The sequence below is a fragment of the Berghia stephanieae genome, chromosome 3 (genome assembly GCF_034508935.2).
Source record: "Berghia stephanieae isolate SIO BIC M18660-M18661 chromosome 3, UCSD_Bste_1.3, whole genome shotgun sequence".
Taxonomy (NCBI): domain Eukaryota; kingdom Metazoa; phylum Mollusca; class Gastropoda; order Nudibranchia; family Aeolidiidae; genus Berghia; species Berghia stephanieae.
In genome coordinates this window covers 36,396,640-36,413,225 of record NC_088362.1, presented here as the reverse complement: position 1 = coordinate 36,413,225, position 16,586 = coordinate 36,396,640, and the positions used below count along the sequence as shown (strand labels likewise).

Sequence of the window (16,586 nt, the reverse complement as noted above, 5' to 3'; positions counted from 1 at the left end):
ACTTCTTGAGATCGCCGATTCGTTCACCACCATCGCGAAGTAATTTTGACCAGCAGTTAAGCTTAATAGCCAATATTCTCATACGACAACTCCGCCTGGCAGGTGAGAGCGTGCTCTACCGTGTGAGCTATCCACGAACACAAAAATATTCGTTTCAACCCAAAGTCATTTCTAGATCCCTCTCTCACCCACTTCTTGAGATCGCCGATCGTTCACCACCATCGCGAAGTAATTTTGACCAGCAGTTAAGCTTATAGCCAATATTCTCATCACAAACATATAACATAGAAACGATTGAGACATTGAGTATGCTCCGGTGTATGGGGTGAATTTTTAATTCAGAAAAGTGAGTGGAGCAGGCACTTATGTTGGTAACAACAAGATATGAAGTGAGTAGAAAAGTGCCAGAAGACAATAGAGAATAAAAATTTTTTTTCGCGGCGGTGGTGGGGTTCGAACCTGCGACCTTATTGGTACGACAACTCCGCCTGGCAGGTGAGAGCTGTGCTCTAACCGTGTGAGCTATCCACGAACACAAAAATATTCGTTTCAAACCCAAGTCATTTCTGATCCCTCTCTCACCACTTCTTAGATCGCCGATTCGTTCACCACTCTCGCGAGATTTGACCAGCATTAGCTTAATAGCCAATTCTCTCCAAACATAACTAAAACGTGAGCATATGCTCATATGTTCAATTATGTAATCCAATGTAATGTGAATTTTTTTTTTATGATCGATGAGAATATTGCAGTTAAGCTTAATGCTGGGTGAGTCAAAGGGGAGCACTTATGTTGGTAACAACAAGATATGAAGTGAGTAGAAAAGTGCCAGAAGACAATAGAGAATAAAAAAATTTTTCGCGGCGGTGGTGGGGTTCGAACCTGCGACCTTATTGGTACGACAACTCCGCCTGGCAGGTGAGAGCGTTGCTCTACCGTGTAAAAAAAAATTTTTTTATTCTCTATTGTCTTCTGGCACTTTTCTACTCACTTCATATCTTGTTGTTACCAACATAAGTGCCTGCTCCACTCACTTTTCTGAATTAAAAATTCACCCCATACACCGGAGCATACTCAATGTCTCAATCGTTTCTATGTTATATGTTTGTGATGAGAATATTGGCTATTAAGCTTAACTGCTGGTCAAAATTACTTCGCGATGGTGGTGAACGAATCGGCGATCTCAAGAAGTGGGTGAGAGAGGGATCTAGAAATGACTTTGGGTTTGAAACGAATATTTTTGTGTTCGTGGATAGCTCACACGGTAGAGCCACGCTCTCACCTGCCAGGCGGAGTTGTCGTACCAATAAGGTCGCAGGTTCGAACCCCACCACCGCCGCGAAAATTTTTTTATTCTCTATTGTCTTCTGGCACTTTTCTACTCACTTCATATCTTGTTGTTACCAACATAAGTGCCTGCTCCACTCACTTTTCTGAATTAAAAATTCACCCCATACACCGGAGCATACTCAATGTCTCAATCGTTTCTATGTTATATGTTTGTGATGAGAATATTGGCTATTAAGCTTAACTGCTGGTCAAAATTACTTCGCGATGGTGGTGAACGAATCGGCGATCTCAAGAAGTGGGTGAGAGAGGGATCTAGAAATGACTTTGGGTTTGAAACGAATATTTTTGTGTTCGTGGATAGCTCACACGGTAGAGCCACGCTCTCACCTGCCAGGCGGAGTTGTCGTACCAATAAGGTCGCAGGTTCGAACCCCACCACCGCCGCGAAAAAATTTTTATTCTCTATTGTCTTCTGGCACTTTTCTACTCACTTCATATCTTGTTGTTACCAACATAAGTGCCTGCTCCACTCACTTTTCTGAATTAAAAATTCACCCCATACACCGGAGCATACTCAATGTCTCAATCGTTTCTATGTTATATGTTTGTGATGAGAATATTGGCTATTAAGCTTAACTGCTGGTCAAAATTACTTCGCGATGGTGGTGAACGAATCGGCGATCTCAAGAAGTGGGTGAGAGAGGGATCTAGAAATGACTTTGGGTTTGAAACGAATATTTTTGTGTTCGTGGATAGCTCACACGGTAGAGCCACGCTCTCACCTGCCAGGCGGAGTTGTCGTACCAATAAGGTCGCAGGTTCGAACCCCACCACCGCCGCGAAAAAATTTTTTATTCTCTATTGTCTTCTGGCACTTTTCTACTCACTTCATATCTTGTTGTTACCAACATAAGTGCCTGCTCCACTCACTTTCTGAATTAAAAATTCACCCCATACACCGGAGCATACTCAATGTCTCAATCGTTTCTATGTTATAATGTTTGTGATGAGAATATGGATATAAGCTTAACTGCTGGTCAAAATTACTTCGCGATGGTGGTGAACGAATCGGCGATCTCAAGAATGGGTGAGAGAGGATCTAGAAATGACTTTGGTTTGAAACGAATATTTTGTGTTCGTGGATAGCTCACACGGTAGAGCCACGCTCTCACCTGCCAGGCGGAGTTGTCGTACCAATAAGGTCGCAGGTTCGAACCCCACCACCGCCGCGAAAAAATTTTTTATTCTCTATTGTCTTCTGGCACTTTTCTACTCACTTCATATCTTGTTAATAGTAGTACTAGTAGTAGTGGTAGTAGTAGTAGTAGTAGTAGTAGTAGTAGTAGTGGTAGTAGTAGTAGTAGTAGTAGTAGTAGTAGTAGTAGTAGTAGTAGTAGTAGTAGTAGTAGTAGTAGTAGTAGTAGTAGTAGTTGTAGTAATTCGTGACGTCACACCTTCAACTCTTCCAAACTCCTTGGAAGTTTGTAACCAGTCTTCAGGACAATAATTAATCGATGAATACCTTACAAATTGAACCATAAGGTGGCATAACTATTTCATTTTAGTAACATGATGTATAGACAAATTATCCATAAGTATCCTTGTTATGGGATGTAAATGAGCGAGGATGGATAATCTTTATTGACGACCAGCATTTATTTAAGATATAAAATAAGATGCCATCACTCCAAGGCTAAGAGGTGAATTACACAAGGTATGTATTCAGTAATCCTGAGGACTGGGTTCACACTTCCAAGGAAATTTGACATCATACTATAAGGAAGAAAAGTGTGGTGTCAAAAGACTGGTTCCTATTTTATTGGAAGTGCAAAACCAATCTCCCAGAGGACTGAATACATACCTTGTGTAATTCATCTTCTTGTTTCAGAGTGACGGCTTCTTATTTTCTAGTCTCAATAAAAACTAGTGTACAATAAAACCATCCATCCTCTCTCTTTTACGTCCCGTAATCCTACAAATCTACCTATACGTCCTGCCACTGAAATGGTTATGACACCTTTATGTAACCTATTTATTACTTGTACTCCGAAGGACTGATTTTTTACACACTCCTGAAAATCTTGGAACCAAAAGAGTAGAGAGTTTGACGTTACGATTTTTTTTCCCTATTGTTCCCTATTCCAGCATTCACTCAGCTCTAGCCATGGCCAGTGTCGGAGCGAAAGGTGAAACCCTCAAAGAGATGAGAAGCGTTCTAAGCCTCAAAACTCTTGGAGATGCGAATAACTCCGCCTACCACGACCTCATTGAAAAGGTTTGTTGTGAAGTTAGCCTTAATTTTGGGGTAATCTTTTTTATCATTGTTGAGTTCCACCAATTTCTTGGTTTTATAGAGCCTGTGATATTTTTTCTAGATCATCGCCTTCATTAAACTAAAACATGGGCCAGTTTTCATGAACGAGGACTAGATTTAGTTATTTACTAGTCTAGTAAATGACTAGCTAGTCTTAAGCCTGAGGGAAGCAAGTGACTAAAAAATCGGATTTCATGAACGCTTTCTAGTATCTAGCCGAGAAGTGGGCGTTGTAAGGACGGTAATTTCGGCTATTTTGTGAGGGTAACATCACGACGCCAGGTAAGACACCAGCCTTCAACGCAAAAGATTTCCAAAGGGGAATTAGCAGTAAATCCGGTTTAGATAATATTTCGTTCATTTCATATTTTAACTTAGTTTTCTCATGATGAATCAAATCACGTGATATTGACATTCGACTGCTAGACTACAATGATGTCCATGGTGGTCGACTGTCATGAAAGTTTTAATGAAATTCAAACATATTGAACAAACAAAAAAAAAAAAAAACAAAAAAACAAACAAACAAACATAAAACAAAAGCAACTCACGAGCCGATTAGATTCCTTTTTTGAATAGTTTTTACTCACAAAAATGTGTACGTTCGACGATCTGCACTTATCATAGTTTTTTAAATGCTAGTGTCAATAGCAACAGGACACTTTTTTCCTCTGACATTCGTAACCGACGTATTTTCATTCCGAATCGAAGCTCTCATCTAAAAATAGCTGCTATCTTGTTACGCTATGAAGTATCCTAGTTACTAGTCTCAGTCTAAGCTTATGAAGTCCTGCCTCAACAAATGACTAAAACTTTACCAAACATAGTCCGAAGGTACCGTGATTTTAGTCTGGGACTTGTTTAGTCAGCTCACATGAAATCCGATTTTTTCAAATCCTTGACTGAAGTCAGAGATAGTCAGAGACTAAGCGCTCGTCCGCGTTCATGAAAACGGCCCCTGATTACTTACTTACTTACTTACTTACTTACTTACTTACTTACTTGCTTAGGTCCTTCACTCCGGTTGGAGCACAGGCTATCGACGATTCCATTCGACCTTGTTCGGCTAAGTTCATCTTTTCATCTTCTTTTCATGCTAAGCCTTCAGTTTTTAGGTCCTCCATCAATGCCCTTCTCCAGCTATTTCTAGGCTACCCTTTCTTCCCCGTTCCCTGCTGGTTCCATGAAAGAGCCTGCCTGGTAATGTTCTCAGGGTGTGCCCAAGCCATTTCCATCTCCTCATCTTAATTTCTACTTCTATTTCTTCTTGGCCTGTAATTTCCGTTAGATCTGCATTTCTAATTTTGTCATGCCATCGAATTTGTAGTATTCTTCTCATACAATTGTTGATGAAGGACTGTATTTTATGGCTTGTGTTCTTATTCAAGCGCCATGTTTCACCGATTTCACATTGGCCTGATTCTGACAAAAAATTATTACGTCACAAAAGAAGACGATAATTACCAAACATTGGGAAGCGCATTGAGCATGATAAACTCGTTGAAATGCGCAATAGAAATGTGTTCATGTTTATCTTATTGTATTTTTAATATTTCTACCCCCCCCCCCCCATCCCCAGCTAAATAAAGCTCCAAACGTCACACTCAAAACGGGCAACGCATTATTTTATGCACCAAAGCTCCATCTGAAAAACACATTCCGCAATGAAGTCCAGACTCAGTACTCGGGCGATGTGAGGAAACTCGACTTCAATGCAATAGATGGACCGGAGAAGGCTATCAATGACTACGTGGCGAAAAAGACAAATAACATGATCAAGAAAATGTTGGCTAAGGGTAAGATGTTGTATTGAAACAATAGATATAGAATAGAAGATGTTGGAAAAAGGTAAGATGTATTGAAACAATAGATTTATAATAAAATATGTTGGATAAGGTTAAGATGCATTGAAACAATAGATATAGAATAGATGTTGGAGAAAGGTAAGATGTTGTATTGGAACAATTGATGTATAATAATATATATTGGATAAGGGTAAGATGTTATATTGAAACAATAGATGTATAATAAAATATGTTGGATAAGGGTAGGATGTTGTATTGAAACAATAGCTGTAGAATAGAGATGTTGGATAAGGGTTAGATGTATGCTGGATAAGGGTAAGATGTTGTATTGAAACAACAGATATAGAATAGAAGATGTGGAAAAGGGTAAGATGTTGAATTGAAACAATTCATATCACTATGCCAAATATAATAAGTCTCTCGGAACTTCTTGGCGAACATAATGGGATTGAAATGCACTTGCTCGTTACTAATATTGGAGGAAATGATGTTAGCGTGGCTCATTGGTACGGTCTTTGCCTCGCACCTGAAAGGTACCGAGTTCGATCATCCGCCGCGCTGTGTGTCCTTGAGCAAGTCACCTCGCCCTAGCTCACTTTCCTATGGATGAATAAAGTATTATTATTATTATTATTATTATTATTATTATTATTATTATTATTATTATTATTATTATTATTATTATTATTATTATATTATCAATATTATCATTATTATCATTATATTATTATTATTATTATTATTATTATTATTATTATTATTATTATTATTATTATTATTATTATTATTATTATTATTATTAATATTATTATTATATTCATATTTATTATTATTATTTGTTACCATCATCGTCATCATCATCATCGTCATCATCATCATCATCATCATCATCATCATCATCATCATCGTCATTGCTATAATTAGATAATATTGATGAGTACCATTCCAGGCAGTGTCGGCAGCAATACAATTATGGTCTTGATCAACACCATATATTTTGATGGTAAATGGGTCCATGGATTTGATGCTAAACTTACCAACGAACGTGATTTCCGTGTAAATGGGAAAACAAAAAAAGTAACGTTTACAATACCGTTGTTTGTTTATTTACCTTTTTCTTCTTCCTTTTCTGTGTCTTCGTCTCTCCCCCCCCCCCCTCCTCCTCCTCCTCATCTTCTTCCTCCTCATCCTCTTCTTCTTCTTCTTCTTCTTCTTCTTCTTCTTCTTCTTCTTCTTCTTCTTCTTCTTCTTCTTCTTACCCCTCTTCCTCCCCTTCCTCTTCTTCTTCGCTTCTTCTTCTTCTTCTTCTTCTTCTTCTTCTTCTTCTTCTTCTTCTTCTTCTTCTTCTTCTTCTTCTTCTTCTTCTTCTTCTTTTGTTTTTAGCCAGCCATTTCTATGAGTAGTCCTCACTAATCAGGCAATAATTAACGGCCAAGATTACGGATTTGTGTGTTGATACGATATATCCGGCTGGCAGAATGTGTGAGTAAAATATCTAAGCACCAATACAGCGAAGTCAGAACTACTCACAAATATGGCTGGCGAAAAACAATAACAAAGTGACGTCAATATTATTCTTCAATTCTTTTTCGTTGTCAGGTGAAAATGATGCATAATAAAAACGATTTTGATTGGAAGTTTGACTCGGGCATCTCTTCACAAGTATTGAAGATGGACTTCCATGGTCATCGCTTCTCTCTTTACATCGTCCTGCCAAAGGAAGATGACATCGACGTCGATACATTAGAGAAGGGCCTGGATGTTAGCGGAATTTCAGGCATTTTCCAGGGTCTTTCTAGCACCCGTCTCATTGTGAATGTTCCCAAATTTAAAATTAGCACAAAATTGGGCATGACTCCGATTCTAAAAGATATGGGAATGAAACGGGTATTTGGTCCATCTGCCGATTTTAGTGGGATTAGCGACGATGGTAAGTAACTCACTGTTATTCTTCTTTCAGCTTATCCCGTGCATCTCGGCTCATAGCATCATCTCCTTAGGCCTAGTTCTTTCATATCGTCCTTTACCTTATCCAACCATCTAGTCTTCCGGCATCCCCCTTTTTTTCTCTTTCCTGCTAATTGTATATTTAATACTTTCTTTCCTAAATATTCCCCTCTATGTCAAAACCATTTAATTATATCTATCTATCTATCTATCTATCTATCTATCTATCTATCTATCTATCTATCTATCTATCTATCTATCTATCTATCTATCTATCTATCTATATATCTATCTTTCTATCTATCTATTTATATATCTATCTGTCTATCTATCTATCTATCTATCTATCTATCTATCTATCTATCTATCTATCTATCTGTCTGTCTGTCTGTCCGTCTATCTATCTATCTATCTATCTATCTATCTATCTATCTATCTATCTATCTATCTATCTATAAGACAGGTAAGTTATCCACGATTACCAGTTCAATTTGTAACCCACCCTCTCAAAACGTTTTGTGCGGCGATGTGATTTAGAGGTATCCAAAAAATATATAAGAGATTTTATATAGCGCAATATCCACTAAAAGTGCTCAACGCGCTTTACAAGGAGTCCCTGTCCAATAGCAACACTTAACATTTAAGATGGAACATGATGCCAGTTATGCGATATTACATTTTTTCCGGACAGAGACGACGTTGTTAACGTACTCAGGTGTAAAATGATACCTGGACGTCAACAGCGTTGTCTCTGAAATATTGTAATATCGCCTAACACGCGTCATGTCTCGTTCTACATGCTACGTGTTGCTGTCGGGCAGGGACCCTTTGTAAAGCGCTTTGAGCACATTAATTGGATATTGCGCTATATAAAAGCTCTAGTTTCATGGGTTTATTTTTAACCAATCAATTGTCGTACTTTGGAAAATTGGGTATTTAAAACTTTGACCATAAAACTCGTCTTTCAAACATAGATCGATTTAAATAATCTTCACCTTGACAAAACCCTCTCAAACCTGAGAATTCGCGAAGAATATAAAAGCTCATGTTTTTTTTTTTGTTGTTTTTTTTCATTAGTTGCATTGAAGCCAAGGCTGGACCAGGTGATTCATCAAGCAGTCATCGAGGTCAAAGAAACTGGAACTGTTGCGGCAGCGGCTACGGGAATTTCCGTGGCACAGAGTCTCGCCCCCAGTCCAATATTGGAACAGGTATTCACAGCAGATCACCCTTTCCTATTCTTCCTGAGGGATTCCGAAACGGGCCAAGTGCTTTTCCGTGGAAAATTCACAGGATAGACTTCTGTGATTACGAATAAAATAATTCGTTCATTGAGCTACTAATATGATTTGTTTTCTATTGTTGTTTTTTCTCCTTTATCATCATCATCATCATCATCATCATCATCATCATCATCATCATCATCATCATCATCATCGTCGTCTTCGTCGTCGTCATCTTCATCGTCGTCAGCATCATCATCATCATCATCATCATCATCATCATCATCATCATCATCATCATCATCATCATCACCATCATCATCATCATCATCATTGTTATGGTGTATTATTATTATTGAAATATTGCCCTTTTCAATTGTATTACTACTTTTATATTTCCATTAATAATACGCTGAATTACATTTAATTACTTATTAATAATGTCACAATTGAATACATTTTAAGAACACATTATATTTGTATCATTAGTTAACTACATGTGTGCGTTGACGTTATATTACATAACGTATATTCTTGTTTATGTATATTTCTATACTGCCATGTTTAATATTACTAAGTCTGTGATATATGATTTACAGAGTTGGAAATAAAGTAACTTGTTGATTGGCCACGATTGAGTGTCTTCCCTGTCAGTGTGTACTGCCTTTGGTGCATAACAGTGGCGACGAGGATTACAGCTGTAGGTCACATGAAATCACTGTCTCGCTAAGCTTTACTTAGCACCTACTAGTCCTTTTAAGGACTGCCAACCCACGAAGGGGACTGACTGCCCTGCCTCCGGACGAAGGGCGAGCCCTGCCCTACCTCCGGACAAAGAAGGACGAGCCCTGCCCTGCTCTACCTCCGGACGAAGAAGGACGAGCCCTGCCCTGCTCTACCTCCGGACGAAGAAGGACGAGCCCTACCCTGTTCTACCTCCGGACGAAGAAGGACGAGCCTTGCCCTGGTCTGCCTCCGGACGAAGGACGAGACGCCCTGCTCTACCTCCGGACGAAGGACGGGCCCTGCCCTGGTCTGCCTCCGGACGCAGAAGGACGAGCCCTGCCCTGGTCTGCCTCCGGACGAGCGAGGGGGACCTGCCTGCCTTGCCGTGCCAGACGAGCGAGGGAGAGGACGTGACTACTCTGCCGTGTCAGACGTTCGAGGAGGACCTGCCGTGACCTACCTATCTTGCTGTGTCAGACAGCAAGGACAACTTACCAGCGGAGTCGGACGTGTATGTACAGCGACGTTTCGACTTGCTGGGAGGGAAGACCGTTCATTAGCTGCTTTAGAAGAATCATCAGGACGTGACTGCCTGTCGTGAAAGACGTGCGAAGAGTACCTGCCGTGTCAGACGGGTGACCTACTTCTTGCTGTATCGGACAGCACCGAAAACCAACCAGCGGAGTCGGACGTATCAGCCTGCTGACCGTCCATTGGCTGTTTTGGACGTTTTCATCAGGACGAGCCTGCCTTGCCGTGTCGGACCTGCGAGGAGGAACTGCCGGGTCAAACGGTTGACCTACTTGTCTTGCTGTGTCGGACAGCAAAGATTACCATCGGAGTCGGACGTGTATTTGCAGCGACGTATCGGCCTGCTTATCGTTCATTGACTGCTTTGGACGTATCGTCATGACTACACGAGCAGCATGGACCAACGAGGAGCTGATTGGGCTTTGGCGTGATCAGACGGCCCAACAACAACAGCAGATTAAGATGCAGCGTCAACAGATGGAAACGTTAATGGCCTTGGTGATGGATTGACCCAAGTCGTCAGTGACCAACACCAGGTTCTGCGAGTTTGATTCAAACGCAGAGCTGTGGAAGGACTATTGGTCACGTTTCCAGACGTTCGTAAAGGCCAACTCCATTCCATCGGACAGGATTGTGGAGATTTTTCTCACCAAGCGCTACAAGCTGACATCTCGAAAGGCGTTTGGCAGTTAACCAAATTCAACGCTTATGGTACTCCTGTCGTTCCAATAAAGAAGAAGACTGCCCCTGGACAAAACAGACCTAGCATCAGGGTCTGTGGAGATTACTCGGTGACCGTGAATCCTCAGTTGGAACCGCATCGCCATCCCATGCCTACACCTGAGGATCTGATGAGAAAGCTTGGAAGGTGGTTATGGATTTACAAATATCGACCTCGCAAATGCCTACAACCAGATCTGTCTTGGACCAGAGTCGCAGAAGAGACTTGCCCTCAGCACAAACAAAGGCGTCTACCGTTTGGAATCAAGTCGGCTCCTGGTTACTTCCAAGAGATTATTGACAGATTGATCCAAGATCTGCCGGGTGTTGCTGCTTACTTGGACGACATACTCGTCAGTGAAGACAACGCTGAACAGCATCTGCGCAATCTTTCAACGTCTGCAAGACTCGGGCCTTCGATGCAAAACTCGAGAAGTGTACCTTTGACTCACCACGGGTGGAGTGCCTTGGACACTACCTGTCTAGAGAAAGGTCCAAAAGCAGATTCCATTCAAAGCATGCCAGCTCCAAAGAACGTTTCCAGCCTCAGATCTTTCCTTGGGCAAGTGCAATTTTACAGCAAGTTCCTGTCCAATGTCTCTACAACACTGAAACCGTTATATCATCTGACGAAGAAAGATGTGAGATGGAAATGGGGACCGGAAGAACAGTCTGCCTTCCTGTAGATCAAGGAAATGCTTGAATCTGATACCGTACTTGCACATTTCGACCCATCGTTGGAAGTTGGAATCTCGTGTGACGCATCAGAAGTTGGCATTGGAGCTGTCCAGTTTCACCGTTACTCCGATGGCAGTGAACGACCTATTGCTAACGCATCGAAGACGATGACCGCCTGTCAACGGAAATACAGCCAAATACAGAGAGAAGCATTGGCCATCATCTTTGCCTTGAGCAAATTTCACCAATTCTTATATGACCGAAGATTCATTTTGGTGACAGACCACAAGCCGCTGATCTCTCTGTTTGGACCATCAAAGCCGATCCCAGCAATGGCAGCAAACCGACTGGCAAGATGGGCACTTACCTTAAGCCAGTACGATTACAAAATCGAGTACCGAAAGACGTCGGACCACGGAAATGCCGACGCTTCGAGTCGTTTGCCATCAGGACCTGACCAAATATTCGACAAACGAGAGACCGGAGAAGATTCGTCAACATTCTGCGCCATTCAGATGGTATCTCCCTCTCACCCTGATGAGCTGACTAAAGAATATCAGGACGATCCAGTGCTATCGGCTGTCTTCAAATACTTGGAAGAAGGATGGCCAAAGACGATGACGCCCAACAAACAAGAGTGCTGTCAGTTGGGTCGTTCAGAAGAATTAAAGACTTCCTTACGTCACCGAATGGTTGTTTGTTCTATGGTGATCGTGTGGTAGCACCAAAGAAGCTTCAAGAACGCATTCTTCAACTACTACATCTGGGCCATTTTGGAATGCAACGAATGAAACAGCTAGCCAGAACAGCTGTATACTGGCCTGGAATCGACACAGCGATTGTCAACACCACCAGAGGATGCATGTCGTGTGCTGAGAACCAAAACATGCCTTCAAAACAGCCGGTACATCCGTGGATTATGCCCGACAAACCATGGGAACGTGTCCATATCGACCACGTCGTGAATTTCAACTGGCTCGTGATGGTGGACGCATACTCCAAATATCCGTGTGTCCACCAGATCTGCCCTAACCAACAAAAGGACAGTATATGGGCTGACCCAGGTCCAACCAGTTTTGCCGCAATCGACACATTTAGTTTTTTCATTCATAACTCTTTAACCCTCTCGTGTTCAGATTCTTTTTGGGGGAGTAGATAATGAGTTCCCTATATGGCCATGCAATCAGTAGACATCCTTTGATGATATAAGCTTCTTTATGTAGTACATGCCCCCTTTTACGTTTTCCTAACGGTCAACTTCTCGCTAAACTCCGCCAGAAACGATTGATAGGTCCGTCCATCACCAAATTCAAACTTTTGTTCTCGTGATTCTAAGTTTTTGACCGAAGAACATGGCTACGAGCATCTGACCCTTCAACGATTGTCGTTCTGGCAGCTCACGTGTCAAACGCCGTCAACAATGAATGAATCATCGTCGATTCATGTGAAGACAGCCATGGAATAGTTGCGTCACATCGCCACGGTAGTGAAATAAATTATCCAGCATGGTCGATATAAAAAAGCCAAATTTTACTATTATATTTAGAAACAAACAAAGTATTACATGATCGTCTCTTGGGATATAAAGTTTAAGGTAAAATAATTCAGAAAATGGGCCGATAAATTAAAAAGTTCTTAAAAAGGCAATATAAACAAAAGCATTTTAAATCAAATTTTATTCGTAAACAGTTGGTTTTCAACCGATTTTTATGAAACAAGACAATGTACTTCTTTTTTTCAAGCTGATTTCAGCAATTGCTATATTCACAAAAAATTCCTCAGAATTATATTTTTTTACTTTTAGAATTTTATAGCTTTTTATAGGCCCTACTCAATAAGGTTAATTATCTTGCATACAATATGCGTAATATCACGGGAGAAGCGTCTTTGTTTCGGCCAGCTGGATAATTACCTGTGATTGTCCGAAACTTTGAGACCTTGATTCACAATTTCAACGAACGACCCCGGCGGTCTACCAAAGAGGTGTAACAATTTAAATTTACCGACGTATTTTTCTTGGTGCTAAAATTACAAAGTAAAATTTCGCATCAGAAAATTAACTCTGAAGTTCCATACTTTATTACAATAAAATTGATACCTCGAATGACAAAATCGACACAAAATATTTTAAAAGTTTACATAATAGCTTCAAAGTACATTTTCATCAAACCAAAGTCATAAATTTTTAACCGATTTTTACCAACAAAGTGTCATGTCAAAGATTTTCACCCGCAAATAAAATAGGATTAAAATCGCAAATTCTGAAACGTATTTTCTTTACTGTCGGACAAATTTATAAAAATCAAAGCTGAAAACACCCTGCGGCAGTGACAGGGCCTGTCATTTCCTTCACAACGATTGGATTTTACTTACTGAGGCCAGTCTTGGCTACCCCGCCCATGAATATTATGTCGTTGTCGGTTTTTGTCGGGTTGAATCTTAAAGAGTTAATTCGATTAAGGCATCTAACATTAAATAATAGCTAATGATAAATTGCGATTTTCTGTTAGTCGGCGATTTCATTGACGTAATATGTTGCGTAATATTTTGAGATACTGTTCTTTCTTGGTTAATACCATGCGCAAATAACTCTACCTGTAACCAACAAAAGGACAGTATCTTATACGTCCGTCTCACATATTGTTCATCCATGGTTAACCGCAATGCAAATGCCTCGTCCGTTTTCACCAAAAGAACAGTATCTAAGTTGTGAAGATAGCAAAATACGACTAACTCGATCGACAAACGTCTCACACGAGTCAAGCTTCTCAACGTCTCCCACCAGTCACAAACGCCGTCCAAAACGAAGACATGGCCGTCAGAGTATTACGTCATAATCATGTATAATACTTGACACCTTTCTGAGTCAGTTTATTGTGTAAAAGCTGAAAGTAATAAATATCATAGTGGAGAATATAAAAACCACACTGTTGAAATCAAGTATTAAGAAGGAGAACATTAGTCTTTGAATCATAAAAATCGGTTGAGAAACAACAGTTTTAAGAGTAAATATTATTTTGAAAGTTGATGTTGTCCTTGTTTGTATATTTTGGTAACTTATTTATTTCTTGTCTGATTTTCTCGATTCCTGTATCATTTTTCGTTTCTCTTTGAGACAAGATCGGTGATGTACTTTGTTTGTTTGAAATCTGACTAAAACATATATTGGCTTTTTTTTCCCAACGATCCTTGGCTCCCTAATAAATTCAAAAGGGCACAAAGAAGGTGACGCAACTTTCAGACGGTCGTCGAGAATAGCTCTAATCCGTAAGCGGTCACAGCAACCAATCAGTGAAAAGCTGTATGTAATGGTGAAAGGTCAAGAACCAGCATCATCTATCAAGAACCAATACTTTGCTCTGAGAAAGTCTTGACATCACACGAGCAAAAAAATTGAAACTGATGATGGACCTAATGAAAAGTTTGTGGGCGGGATTTTGTCATGATTGTCACGACTATAGATATCAAAGAGTAGGATGAGATCATCTAAAGACGTTACATGATTGACATGGCCATTTAGGGAACTCGGTATTTAGCAGAAACAGAATCTGAACACAATAGGGTAACTCTATCGATGCAACATCAATCATCCTTCGATGATACAAGTCTGTCCCTTTGTGTTGTGCACTTTGGTATTTCATTTTCAACCTTTGTGTTTTTGATACCACCCACCTATAATTTAATTGGTCAGTCTCGCCAATTTCGACTCAACGTCTTGTCGAAGTTCGTGATTCGATGATTTACTTAATAATAATATTATAGTTATCACCAGGTTATCTGACGTCATAAGGTAGCCAAATTATAATGATAACATGTATTGTCACGACTATGGATAGCAGAACGAGAATTATCCGTAGATTCTCGATTGAATGAATTTATTAGACAATGGTTAAAGTTTTCACCGGTTACTTTAAATCAAGACTTGGTGAAATAACCGGGCATTAAATAGAATTTGTCTTAAAATGTTAAAGATTTAAAATATTTTATTTCAATTGTAGAAGAAATCTATAGGTATGAACAGTCAATATATGTAAAATTGCGGTTTATCAGCGGATTTCTATTAGACAAAAAAAAATGATATCTTCTTTCAATGAGACACCATCGTGTAATTTGTCGACATGCTATATATCATTTTGAATTTACAGATGATAGGGATTACAAAGGTTTTGGATGGTTGTATAGGATAGACGGGGAAAGATATTTCTTTTCATGGCAAACTTTCATTTCGAAAAGAGTCTGCTCATGGCTTTTCGCTAGAATAAAATAGCAATTTACATGATACGACATATTATTTTTTCTAAGGGAAACATTATTATTTGCCCAATTTCTTGTTACTGCTGTTCCAAGCGTGTCAACACCAAATGTTTTAACACCAAAAAATTGTATTTGCTGCGTGACTTAATAAGTCAAATAATGCGAGCATAGCCTTTGCCCTCTTCCCCCCCCCCCACCCCCCTACACACACACATGCACGTCCAAACTAGGATACATTATCAATTGTCATACAGACGGACTAATTCCCCACATACGCATACACATTTATTTACGTCAGATGATCAGAGTTCCTCGTGGCCAATTTCAAAATCAAAGGCATCCAAATACACCCTTATGTGAACCAACTCTCTGACTGCCTTGTAAACTCATCGTTTTTTATTTGAAAAAAAAAAGATCGACAACACTAAGGAACAAGTAGTTGTGAAAAAGTAAATAAAATGTATTTTTTGAAAAAGCTATATTCTAATTGAGGCCAATTTTGGCCAAATTGGCCCAAAATTATGACCATCTGGCAGCCCTGCAAGTAGCGATGTCTTCCAAAGCCGTGTCGAATGTTCCAGCCACTTGACGTAACTATAGTACTCTAGCATTGTCTACTGATAGTACTGGTCTGCTCACAGCCAAAGCTCGATACATTCTACGGGGCCTTTCGTTTTTTTCTCTATATAACAGTACCCCTGTCGTCAGGCTGTAATGATATGCAGATGTCGGTGACAATCAAAGGCATTCCTTTCTCGTCTTTCCCCCAACCGTTTCCCCATCGGGTGGGGAAGTGATGTCACTTTTACGTCATCAAAGAAATTCCTTAACTGACCGGCTCACCAGTAAGACGACCGTTCTCCCGACTATGCTGTCTTTAAAGTAATGGATACGGTTAAGATACTGCTATTTACTACGAAGATAATTTTTCCCACACAAAAACGGTCAAATTTCACCCATATCCACAAGTTGCAGCTTGAAAAGGAAAGGCAACTAGTAGAATACTGCTATTTTGCTAGGAAGAAGTGTCACGAAGTTAAGTCATAGTTGGTGTGTGGGTAGTGCTGCCAGATGGCCACATGTATGATCAAAATTGAC

General features: G+C 40.1%; 1 protein-coding gene across 1 annotated transcript in view; it reads left to right on the top strand.

The window, feature by feature from the left end:
• LOC144969227 (iripin-2-like) overlaps positions 1-8,654 on the top strand; it is a gene marked incomplete at its 5' end in the record, with an annotated part of 12,435 nt that extends 3,781 nt beyond the window's left edge. Inside the window, 6 exons of the mRNA XM_078908340.1 lie at positions 3,436-3,565; positions 4,706-4,804; positions 5,184-5,389; positions 6,348-6,465; positions 7,009-7,339; positions 8,434-8,654. Coding sequence (XP_078764466.1) covers positions 3,436-3,565; positions 4,706-4,804; positions 5,184-5,389; positions 6,348-6,465; positions 7,009-7,339; positions 8,434-8,654 — 1,105 coding nt within the window. The remainder of the gene's footprint in view (positions 1-3,435; positions 3,566-4,705; positions 4,805-5,183; positions 5,390-6,347; positions 6,466-7,008; positions 7,340-8,433) is intronic.
• Positions 8,655-16,586: the final 7,932 nt, after the last annotated feature.